We start from the raw sequence: 12,819 nt of genomic DNA, 5'->3' as shown, positions 1-12,819 counted from the left end.
TTATCAGTTTTTTAGAAAGAAAAGCCATTTTGGACTCTTATTTTTTTTGGTTTTTTTTTTTTTTTTTTGGGAGGGGGGAGGGTGTTCTTTCATCTGATTAGTAGAGGAAGGGTAAGATAAGTATTGGAGTTGGAAGGTCCCAAACCTTGGTCTTCTATTTTTACTGCAATGGGGACAGATAAATATGGCTGAAAAAAAAAAAAACAAAAATCTCAACTATTTCCCAGACCCATTTGTCTCTTGCATACAAGCTGAATGGTCATGTGTTTTACAGTGTTCCTTGAGAAAAAGATAATTGTACTTGTGCAGAGCTAGTATAATTGTAAAGAAAGTTTTAAAAAACAGAATGTAAGGTTAGTGCATACTAAAGACTGAACAGTTTACCTTCAGGCATGCTGAGAAAAAAATTGTTTTACTTGAATATAACTTTACTGTTAATAGCTACATCTGATATATAACAATAACAGTATGTTTTCATAGAGTATTAATTTTTCCTAAAACAGCATCTACTGGCTTCTCTTGGGTAATTGTAAAATTTTTTCCCAAACCATACGTGGACATGCAGTGAACAATTACTTAATGATACCAGAAAACAACACAAGATTGCATCTCTCTTAACAAATAAATAATCCTTACTGAGGTGCTAACAGTGAAAATAATTTTTACATTTTTTGCTTACTTATGCTTTCTTATTTTTCATATTACTTGATTTATTCAATAAATATGTATTGAATGCCTACTTTATACTAAGCAGTTATTTGAACAGTGAAAAATACATAAATCAGCATCTTGGAGCTCCCATTCTGCTTTGGGCAAGATAAATAGTAAACAGTAACATACTAAATAAGCAAATTGTTAGCATGTAAGTGCTGTGGAGAAAAAAGAAGGGGAAATAGGGATTATGGTGCTGAGGGTCAAGGCAAATTTCAGTATTCTGTGAGAAAATTAGAGTGGAACTTAGTAACATATAGTAAATACAATAAATAAATAAAATAAAAGGGAAAATTAAGAAAATAGTTAACACAATTATGTTTTCTTCTTGTAGCTGGAACAGTCAAATGATTTCAGTTCGTGAAGCCAAAGCCATTCCCAGGCCTGATGGTATTGAATGGAGAAATAAATATATCTGTGTAGAAGGTAGATTTTCCGCAGCTACTCATTTACTATCTTGTTACACCATGGTACTAAGAGAATTACTTGAATAAGTTCAGTTTGTATTTTAGTTAAAAGTAACACATTTATATTCTGACTTACAAGTCTTTTAGTTACAAAATTTTCTTTTATTTCTTCTGACTTTTTACTTAAAATTCCAGTTATAGTGTGTAGAAGTTAGTGCTTCAACACTTTTCATACAATACCTGATGCTCATCACAAGTGCCCTCCTTAATCCCCATCACCTATTTCACATCCCTCTACCCACCTCCCCCTCTGGTAACCATATAGTTAGCAGTCTGTTTCTTGGTTGCCCGCGCCCCCCACCCGCCCCGTATGTTGGTTTGTTTCTTAAATTCTACATACGAATAAAATCATACGGTATTTGTCTCTTTCTGATTAACTCTAGCTCCATTCACATTGTTGCAAATGGCAAGATTTCATTCTTTTTGATGGCTGAGTATTTTCGTTTAATTTTTAAAAGTAATTTAATTCTTTAGCTGTAAAAATAATCAATATGAATTTAGGCATTTAATCTTCTAGTTCATAATATTTGAGCAGTCTTTATGCATCCCTCCTGCTTGTAGTTGATTGAAGCTTAATTTCATGACTTGAAGGTGGAAAAAAATACTATCTTCATGTGATGGTTCTTACATTAAGATAAAGTGAGTTCTTGGGTGTCCAGGTGGCTCAGTGGGTTAAAGCATCTGCCTTCAGCTAAGGTCATGATCCCAGGATCCTGGGATCAAGCCCCACGTCAGACTGTCTGCTCAGCAGGGAGCCTGCTTCCTCCTCTCTCTCTGCCTGCCTCTCTGCCTACTTGTGATCTTTGTCTGTCAAATAAATAAAATCTTAAAAAAATTAAAAAGATAAATTGAGTTCTTAGGAGCACCTGGGTGGCTCAGCTCGGCTAAGTGTCTGCCTTCGGCTCAAGTCATGATCTCAGGGTCCTGGGATGGAGCCCAACATAGAACTCCCTGCTTGGCGGGGAGCCGGCTTCTCTCTCTGTCTCCTGCTCTCCTTGCTTGTGCTCATGCTCGCTCGCTCTCTCTGACAAATAAATTTATAAAAAAAAGATAAAATGAGTTCTTTTAAAATTAAAATGTTGATACTTAATGCAAGCTAGATTTTTATGAATAGAAATTTATTTTACTTTAAAATTAAATGCCCTGAAGATAATCTGTTCTCTAAAATTAATTTACATTAGTTGAATATTTCTTTGAGTTGGTGCAAAATTGACTTCAATAAGCAAAATTATTCTTACAGATGCTAAATTGAAGACTTTTGTAAACCTTGAGGTAAAAAAGAATAAAGTGTGTAAGTTTAGGGTTAGTAGGAAACATCAAATTTAGAATATTTTAATTTGGATTATATGCAACATCTTAAGAGTGTTTGTGAGTATGAAATTAAATTTCCTGCTTTGGTGGTTGGTTTGTTAAATTGCACAGTGGGTGTATATTATTTTAGTTACTTGCATTCTTTTGAATATTAAATACTTGTGAAGTACTGTGTGTGATGTGATCCAATAGCTTGGCATATGGCATTATGCTATTAAAAAACACAGGCATACCTTGGATATATTGTGAGTACTAATTTATTACTCATGTAATAAAGTGAGTCAAATGAATTTTTTGGTTTCCTGTTGCATATAAAAGTTATGTTTACCCTATGTTGTAGTCTATTAAGTACACAATAGTGTAGTACTAAATTAGTACTACATTAGTACTAAATTAGTGTAGTACTAAAATAATGTACATATCTTAATTTAAGAAGGCTGTTGCTAAAAAATGCTACTCATCATCTAAGTTTTCAACAAGTTGTATGGCTGATGGAGGTTCTTGCCTCAGTATTGATGGCTGCTGACTGATCAGGTTGATGGTTGCTGAAGGCTGAGGTGGCTGTGGCAGTTTCTTAAAATGAGGCAACAGTGAAGTTTGCTGCATCAATTGACTCTTCCTTTCACAAATGATTTCTCTGTAGCATGTGAGAGCATTTTACCCACAGTAGAACTTCTTTCAAAATTGGAGTCAACCCTCTTCAAACCCTGCCCCTGCTTTATCAACTAAGTTTATGTAGTATTCTTTTTTTTTTTTTTTAAAGATTTTATTTATTTATTTGACAGAGAAAGAGAGAACACAAGAAGGCAGAGAGGCAGGCAGAGGGGCCAGGGGAGAGAAGCAGGCTTCCTGCTGAGTGGAGAGCCCAGTGCTGGGCTTGATCCAGAACCCTGAGATCATGACCTGAGCCAAAGGCAGAGGCTTAACCCACTGAGCCACCCAGGTGACCCAGTTTATGTAATATTCTTTTTTTTTTCTTTTTAAAAAGATTTTATTTATTTATTTGACAGAGATCACAAGTAGGCAGAAAGGCAGTTAGAGAGAGAGAGAAAGAGGGGAAGAAGCAGGCTCCCTGCAGAGCAGAGAGCCCAGTGTGGGGCTTGATCCCAGGACTCTGGGATCATGACCCAAGCCGAAGCCAGAGGCTTTAACCCACTGAGCCACCCAGGCACCCCTATGTAATATTCTTAGTCCTTTGAATCCTTTGTTTTCTTTTCAGTATTGTCACCAAGAGCAGATTCTGTCTCAAGAAACCACTTTTTTTGCTCATCTCTAAGAAGCAGATCATATCCACTCAAGTTTTATCATGTGATGGTAGAAATGCCACATCTTCAAACTCCACTTGTAATTCTAGTTGTCTTTCTGTTTCTACCACATTTGTAGTTAGTTCCTCCACTGGCGTCTTGAACCCCTCAGAGTCATCCATTACGGTTAGAATAAGCTTCTTCCAAACTGCTGCTAATGCTGATATTTTGACCTCTTCCCATGAGTCACAAATGTTCTTGATGGCATTTAGAATGGTACATCCTTTCTAGAAGGTTTTCAATGGCCTTTGCCCAGATCCATAGAGAAATCACTATCTGTGGCAGTTATAGCCTTACAACATATATTTCTTAAGTAATGAGACTTGAGGGGTGCCTGGGTGGCTCAGTGGGTTGAGCCTCTGCCTTCGGCTCGGGTTGTGATCTCAGGGTCCTGGGGTTGAGCCCCACATCGGGTTCTCTGCTCGGCAGGGGGCCTGCTTCCGCCTTCCCCTCTGTCTGCCTCTTTGCCTACTTGTGATCTCTCTCTGTCCGATATATAAATAAAATCTTAAAAAAACAAAAAGGTAATGAGACTTGAACATTACTCCTTGATCCATGGGGTGCAGAATGGATATTGTGTTCACATGTATGAAAACAACAATCTCATTGTACATCTCCATCAGAGCTCTTGGATGACCAAGTACCTTGTCAAGGAGCAGTCATATTTTGAAAGGAATTTTTTTTTTTCTGAATAGTAGGTTTTTTTTTTTTTAAAGATTTTATTTATTTATTTGAGAGAATGAAAGAGAGCATGAGAAGGGAGAAGGTCAGAGGGTGAAGCAGACTCCCCACTGAGCAGGGAGCCCGATGTGGGACTTGATCCTGGCACTCCAGGATCATGACCTGAGCCAAAGGCAGTTGCTTAACCAACTGAGCCACTCAGGCGCCCCTGAATAGTAGGTCTTAAAATAATACGTTGTAAACAAACAGATGTGCTGTCATCAGGCTTTGTCGTTCCACTGATAGCACACAAGCGTAGTAGCTAAAGCATAATTCTTAGGGTCCCTAAGGTTTTCAGAATGGTAAATGAACATTGACTTCAACTTAAAGTTATCAGCTGCATTAGTCCCTAGTAAGAGAGTTCTCTTGGCCTTTGAAACTTTGAAGCCAGGCATTGACTTCTCTCTAGTTATGCAAATCTTAGATAGCATCTTCTAATATAAGGCTGTTTCATTTACATGGAAAATCTGTTGTTTAATGTGGCTGTCTTTGGGAATTATCTTAGCTAGATCTTCTGAATAAATTTCTGCAGCTTCTATGTCAGCACTTGCTGCTTCACCTTGCACTTTTATGTTATAGAGACGGCTTCTCTCCTTAAGCCTCATAAACTGGCCTCTGCTAGCTTCAGACTTCTCTTCTACAGCTTCCTTACCTCTCTCAGCCTTCAGAGAATTGAAGAGAGTTAGGGCCTTGCTCTAAATTAGGTTTTAGCTTAAGGGAATGTTGTGGCTACTTGGTCTTCTATCCAGACCACTGAAACTTTCTCCATATTAGCAGTAAGACCGTTTCACTTTCATATTCATGTATTCACTGGAGTAGCTCTTTTCATTTTTTCATTTCCGTGAGGAACTTTTCCTTTGCATGCACAACTTAGTTAACTTGTCCAAGAGGCCTAGCTTTTGACCGGTCTCGGTGTTCAACATGTCTTCTTCACCAAGCTTAATCATTTCTAGTTTCTGATTTAAAGTGAGAGATGTGCAACTCTTCCTTTCACTTCACTTGGATACTTTGAGGGCAACATAGGATTATTAACTGGCCCAATTTCAATACTGATGTGTCTCAGAGAAAATAGGGAGGCCTGAGCAGAGGGAGCCAATGGGGCAATGGTCACTGGGTGGAGCAGTCAGAACACACACAGCATTTCCTAAGTTTGCTATCCTGTGTGGGTGTGGTCATGGTGCCCATGAACAATTATAATAACAGCCTCAGAGATGGCTGATCACAAATCACTGTAACAGATAAAATAAGGATGAAAAGTTTGAAATAGTATGAGAATTACCAAAATGTGATAGAGACAACAAAGTGAGCAAATACTGTTGGAAAAATGACACTGCTAGACTTGCGCAACATAGGGTTGCCATGGACCTTCAATTTGTTTAAAAAAAAAAAAAAAAGCCCACAGTATCTGTGAAGTGCAATAAAGTGCAGTAAAACAAAGTATCATATACTGTGACAATAAACTCCTTTAAAAATAGCCTTCTTAAGCAGTCAAATACACACACACACACACACACACACACACACACACGCTTTTTTATGGGCCTGCTTAAATTACTTGACAAATCTAGAGTTAACCGCTTCATCAGATTTCCTATTCTTCCACACTTTTTCTAGGCCTTTCCCCTCCATTACATTTCTTCCTTCTAGCAATTTCATTTCCTTTCTCTCTAGTCATATTCTCTTTCATCTTTAGAGCACACATGGGTCTTCTCATCCTTGAAAAATATTCTTGATTCTACTGGCTCTTGTAAGTACTTTTTTTTTTTCTCTTTTACAGTGCCAGAATTCTTTTTTTTTTTTTTTAATTTTTTAAAATTTTTAAGAAGGCTCCACACCGAACATGGAGCCCAACGTAGGGCTTGAACTCATGACCCTGAGATAAAGACCTGAGCTGAGGTCAAGAATCAGATGCTTAACAGACAGAGCCACCCAGGTGCCCCCGTGCCAAAATTCTTAAACTCTGAGTCATTTTTACCTTCTTTTGGCATTATTACAGCTATCTCATTTCATTTTAATGCCTTTAGTTATCTTCTTTTTCTCACTAGCATCCTCAGTTTCCTTGTCTTTTTTTTTTTTTTTTAAGATTTTATTTATTTATTTGACAGAAATCACAAGTAGGCAGAGAAGCAGGCAGAGAGAGAGGAGGAAGCCGACTCCCTGCTGAGCAGAGAGCCCGATGCGGGGCTCGATCCCAGGACCCTGAGATCATGACCTGAGCTGAAAGGCAAAGGCTTTAACCCACTGAGCCACCCAGGCGCCCCAGTTTCCTTGTCTTCTCATATAGATAGTTTCCTAATGTCTACATATGGGTTCTTCTGTCTTAACTTGTGGGTGAAGAGTTAATGGGTTGGAGTTGAAGATGTGGAAGGTAAATTTGAAGAGACACACATATAAAGTTTTCCTTTGTTCTCTTTCTGTCTTCTGTGCTTGCTATCCTGTTTCTCCCTCTCCTTTTTCTGCCACATTTCTCCTGCAAGTTATTGTACTAACTGTATCCTTTTCTAAACCACCTACTTACACCGTAACTCTGCATTGTTTTCTATCCTCTATCCTTTGAGAGGTACCCTTTTCTCCTGCTGTACAAATCTGTGGTCTTTTTTTTTTTTTTCCATTTTATTTTATTTCTTTTCAGTGTTCCAGCATTCATTGTTTATGCACGACACCCGATTGCTCCATGCAGTATGTGCCCTCCATAATACCAATACCCACCACCAGGCTCACCCAACTCCCCCACCCCCTCCCCTCTAAGACCCTCAGTTTGTTTCTCAGAGTCCCCAGTCTCTCATGGTTTGTCTCCCCCTCATTTCCCCCAACTCACTTCTCTGCTCCATCTCCCACTGTCCTCCATGTTATTCCTTATGCTCCACAAATAAGTGAAACCATATGATTATTGATTCTCTCTGCTTGACTTACTTCACTCCTCCGGTCCGGTCCATGTTGATAGAAAAGTTGGGTATTCATCTTTTCTGATGGAGGCATAATACTCCATTGTATATATAGACCATATCTTCTAAATTACTTTTCTATAATATTTGACATGACCACCTTTTTTGTGTACAGTGTTTAATTCTTTCTGATAATTCTTTATTCTTTATTTTCCTTAGGGTAAGGATAGGTCCTTGACCCCCTCTGATTCTTCAGAAATCTTACTCACTTTTGTGATTTAGACTTAACATATATATGCTGATGACTTTGTTTTTAGTTATCCTCTCACTTGAATTCCATCTACCTTATTAGATAGTTCATAATAAAATTATTTTTATATGCATATCACATATCTATTAAGAGATCAGGCTTCACAATATGCAGTTGCTATTAAAAACTATCAAATATTGGCAGTGTCATATAGTTCAACCTAATATAAAAACTAAAGACCTGATTTTAGTAATTTCTTGTTTATATGTACATTTAATATTGCAGAACCTTTTGATGGAACAAATACAGCCAGAGCTGTGCATGAAAAGCAGAAATTTGACATGATCAAGGATCAATTTTTGAAGGTAAATTATGCTTCAGATTAACTCTAGAAACATTAGTGAATAGTATGGTTTGAAAATGAAAAAATATATTTATAATAGGACAGAGTAGTCTTGGTTTCTGTGTTAAGAAGTCATTAGTGTGGCACAATAGGGAATTTATTACTTGATAGATAGGTATACTTTTCCTTCAGAGAAATCTGTTTTCGTTCACATGGCTTTCACTTTGATGGAAGTAAGCATTTCCTTAGTGAGCCATTTAAGCTCCCAGAATGAGTGAGTGAAATCTGTTGGACTAATTTCTCTCCTTAAAATTTCAGGGATCTTAGTGTAGCTTTAGAAAAGAGCTGATGTTCCATGATTTTTCTTCTGCATACCCCACTGTAACAGTGAATTTGAGCATCCTTTTATCTTTGCTTATATTTTGAGAAAGTAAAAAAAAAAAGTATGTATTTGTATACACACATTTTGTGTATATAAACTTCAGCCATATGTATATAAACTGTCGTTTATTGCTTAGCTCTTTAGTCCATAGTGTGAATTGATTCATCAGCAATTTTGTTAGCTGTGGTTTCTTTCTTCAAGGAGTTTCACAGTACAGTGTAGAAACACATTGATGGAAATATATACTATGAGACATATAGGAGAGAATGCTTCATGAAGAAAAAGATCAGAGAACTCTGAAGGTCATTTCAGAGGAATACTTTCTCATTAGACATACAAGTGGACTTTATTTTGGTGATAATTAAAAATGCAAGTGTATCATATTACAAGCTGTCCTTCCATATTAGGCCCTCTCGGTTTGTCAGCCAGATTAGAAAATTTAAAATTAATGGAATTCTGCAGGGCAAAACAAATATTCAAGAGGGAATATTTTTGTCTATCATAACAAATTGAGAACTCAAAAATAGCACTGCTATATTGTTGATGTGTGAGCTTTCATTATGATGGGTGAGCTTTCACTTAGGGTTGCTTAGCTATAAAACCAATACTTTCAGTCAGTTGAACAACTGAAGTGAGAATAAACTACAAAGATACGCAGTCAGCAAGTAGTGAGCCAGAGTTTTAGCCTGTGAATAAGAATTTCAGTTTTTTCTATTTTTCTTTTCCAAGTTATATTTACTCTTCTTTTTCAAAAGTATAAAGTAGTTTATTAGAGATTTACTCTTTCCATAATACTATTTTTGATTAGAAAAGCTTACTAGATGCAAACTAGTCAACCAAATAAAGTAATTTTCTCACACCCTCTCAGACCCAGAGGTTTTGTCTAGATTACCTTGTTGTTATAGATGAAATAGTTTAAATCTGTGAATAAATGTTAAAATTGTCAGTTACATCTTTTTGTACCACCTCTCTGTCCATTTCTTTTTTAATGAATTGGAATCACACAGGTATAGCGTTTTAAAATAACATTTTCTTTTCTGATGGCAGAAATAAACTTGGGAGATAAAAACACGAAGAAAATACCCCAATTTTACCACCTAGGGAAAACCACTCTTAACATTCTCTTTTCAGTCTTTTGTTCCAGTTATGTTTTATGTTTTAAGAAAGATTTTTCTTTCTCTCCCAGTCTTGGCACAGATTGAAAAACAAAAGAGATTTGAACAGTATACTACCTTTAAGAGCTCCTGTCCTGAAAAGATAACTGGCCTCTATTTCTTAATAAAATCTTCTGAGAAATAAAGAACAATGGTAACATCATAATGCATTTTGTTTACCTCCATCATGGTTTCTTTTTAATTGTTCTTGTTTTCATGTTTTATTTTTAAGAGGACATACTTATATAAAGATTGCATATTTTATTATGACATTTCCTAATAAAACCCTTTGATTTAAAGGTGTATTTTTGAAAATGTTTACATTGATTAGTAATATTATGGCATGACTTTTCAGGAGATCAGATAAAATATTTTTTTGGGGAATTATCTGAACAAATAAAAGTCTTTTGATAAAACTTCAATTAACATACCACATGCTAATACTGAAGAGATGTGTGGAATTTTGGAAAGGGACTGATTAATACATACTTAATGTATAACATACAATAGATAGTTTGTTGCCTGTCTGTTCTAGTAAAGTGAAGATTCAAGCCAGTTATTCAGTTACTTGAAGCAAAATGAAATCTGTTATTTCACTGAAATCCTTGTAAAGGCGTGAAATACTGGACAATTGCCTTAAGTCTTCACTTGACTGACCAGGATAGACTGAGGCTTTGGGTGTGTCTGTATTAGCATTTCATTAGTACCTCATGTGTTTTTGATGTACTCTTGAGATTGCTTTAAATTTTTTGTTGAAAAACAGTACATTTTGCACTGTAGTAATAAGAGCACTAACTCTGTATTGTTCAGCAGTTAGTAAATTGTTTTAAAGAATTAGTTCATTGTAGACATTTTGAAAAGATTATAAGTCCCCTGTGCTTTATGATAGTTTAGTGCATTGTGCACTTTTACTTTATTTCATGTTTTCTTGCCTTTTATTTTCCCTGTGACATGAAGCAACAGAAACTGAAAGATCAAAGTTGAGATTATATCCTATTGACAGTATCAGACTTTTTCTGTATACAATTATAGGATTGTAATCTAAACTGGAATTTTTAGGCAGTAAGCCACTATGAAATGTTTTAGGTAAGACATAAAATTATTATAAATAAAAGCTTAATGTTTGTAAAGATGACTTTTTTAGTATTTTTTTTCCCATATGAAGAAGTAGTGGTGGCTGCTAAAAGAAAAGCTACAGTGTTTATTAAGGTTTTTTTGGTTGATGTAAATATTTGTAAATTGGTCAGTGCCTGTACATTTAAATATGAAAAATAATCTTGAAAACAATTTTAACTTTTTCAGAAAAACTATGTACTTCTTTTACACCTGCTGTAGTACAATTTGTACCTCTAACGTATTTAGTTTTTTTGCAGACCAATTCAAATGCTAAGACTTTTGCTTTTCTTTGACTTGTAAAGGTGCATATTTTCATTTTCTTCTTTAAGTTTAAATTTTTGTATGATGTCATATGGAATAAAGTTTATATATGGAAATTGTTTTCGTGGGTTTTTTTTTTCTGTGCTAGTCTTTACTTTTGCGATGAGATTGAGGTTGTAGTTACCATCTAGAACTAACTGAATCTGACTTTTATGCTTGATGATATAGATTATACAGATAATCTCGGATTTGAATTCATTCTTGGTTAAGCCAGCTAACTGCATCAGTACCCTATTTCTCTGGCATCATTAGGAATGAAGCTTTCCACATAGGTGAATTTTTTATATTACTCATGTTTAACATTTTTGAAGCAATTGAGCTTTACATTACACATCAGTTCCTTTTTTTGGGAAATCTTCCTAAAATATACACTGTGCAACTTTTCTTTATCAGAATATAGTATTGAGTATAATTAACATTCTAGTGATGACTCGATATCATCATTAAAAGCAATAAAAAACACTCCTAGTACTCTGTGGTAATACTGTGTAGCTCTCAGGGATGTGTAAGCTTTGCAGGGTATTCTGCCTCTACAGTATTGGGACATTTCCTAAGAAAGCCCTAACATTAATTTACCGTGGTATGGACTCTTATTGTCACTGTTTTCTCAGTGCTTAGTGGCATGCTTCCCCCCATCATCTTACTGCTGCTGCTTTTTAGCTGTCTTGCTGTAACACGTAGATAAAGAAGTTAATGTTAATAAATTTAGACCTATTTCTAAATCAATAGACTGGAGCCTAAGATTATGTACCTTGTGATAGACAAATATGTCAGATAAGTGGGCTGTTAATATATGAGGGAATTTTTTAGACTTTTAAATTATTTTCAATTTGAATTACTTACTTGTGCTGTGAATAATACATTTATTTTCTGTTTGTACTAATGTGGCCATTTCTATATATTTGCATGCATTGTTAAGAAGGTAGTGTTAAAAAGTTACAAATATGTAATCTGTACTGCAGTTCTAAATTTTGGGTTGGCTTGAACTAGGATCTTTGCAAATAAATCTCAACTTTAATTAGTGTTTCCAAGAAATTTTGAGTTAAATGGAAGGTATAATTAGCAGCTTCCTGTAGTTTTGATTAGTGTTTAACAGGTTCCCACAACAATTGAACTCTTTTTGTCCTAGGTGAGCAGTCATTTGGGATTACTAGTGGGATAAGCCTAGCTCATGTTAAGATAATAACTTGTTGAGCCTGGTTTAATGAACTGGAAGACTGGACTCCTCTGTCTTTCCTTCCCATACACACCAGCTGATACTTTTGTACTGTATCTGAGCTATCTGCAGTTCTTTGCTCACAGTCTTAACGTACACATACAAGCTAGTGTAACTGGTGAACTTATACGTTCATCATATTTAGTAACTGTGAATAGAATTTACTGTAATTAAAAATAAATGTTAGCTATTCTAGCCATGAAATCATTCTCATATAAATATAGCTCTACCTGTTGTATGTACTGAGCAGGTCTGGTCCTGTTTTCTTCAGGCAACATTAAGTGTTTACTCTGTGCCAAGTACGTTGCTTGCTTCTGGGCTTGTAAGAGATGGGGATGGTGTGGAAAAAGATGAGTAACAAATTTATAGAGTGTACTGAGGCAAAGAGACACAAACATGATTTGAATATAGGATAATGGAACCCAAAATGGGTATTGAACTTAACCTGGGCTTTTCAGAGAAAGGTGGTGATCTTAAATGGAGAGTCACCAGGTAAATAAAGGTTGGGAAAACCTTTCAGGCAGAAGGAACTGTGTAAATAAAGGCACAGTGGTGTGACTTGATAAATGTTGGGAATCCTGAGTTCTAAAGAAGAAATCAGACAAATGTGGGCTGTTGTTACCCAGTGTTCATCTTCCT

At 35.8% G+C, this 12,819-nt stretch overlaps 1 protein-coding gene across 4 annotated transcripts in view; it reads left to right on the top strand.

Annotated features, from left to right (window-relative positions):
* The window catches only part of TENT2 (terminal nucleotidyltransferase 2), a 68,301-nt gene extending 57,281 nt beyond the window's left edge, over nt 1–11,020 (top strand). For 3 of the 4 annotated variants that reach the window (XM_032847774.1, XM_032847767.1, XM_032847779.1), the window contains 3 exons: nt 1,046–1,137; nt 7,934–8,013; nt 9,560–11,020. In XM_032847774.1, the coding sequence (XP_032703665.1) occupies nt 1,046–1,137; nt 7,934–8,013; nt 9,560–9,634 (247 nt within the window). In that variant the 3' untranslated portion in view covers nt 9,635–11,020. Of the gene's footprint in view, nt 1–1,045; nt 1,138–7,933; nt 8,014–9,559 lie in introns of those variants that run through there. The other variant, XM_032847788.1, reaches the window with a different exon arrangement.
* The last annotated feature ends 1,799 nt before the right edge of the window (nt 11,021–12,819 follow it).

This window comes from Lontra canadensis, unplaced genomic scaffold, assembly GCF_010015895.1.
Source record: "Lontra canadensis isolate GAN:19392208 unplaced genomic scaffold, GSC_riverotter_1.0 scaffold4, whole genome shotgun sequence".
Taxonomy (NCBI): domain Eukaryota; kingdom Metazoa; phylum Chordata; class Mammalia; order Carnivora; family Mustelidae; genus Lontra; species Lontra canadensis.
This window is presented reverse-complemented; position numbering and strand designations above follow the sequence as displayed.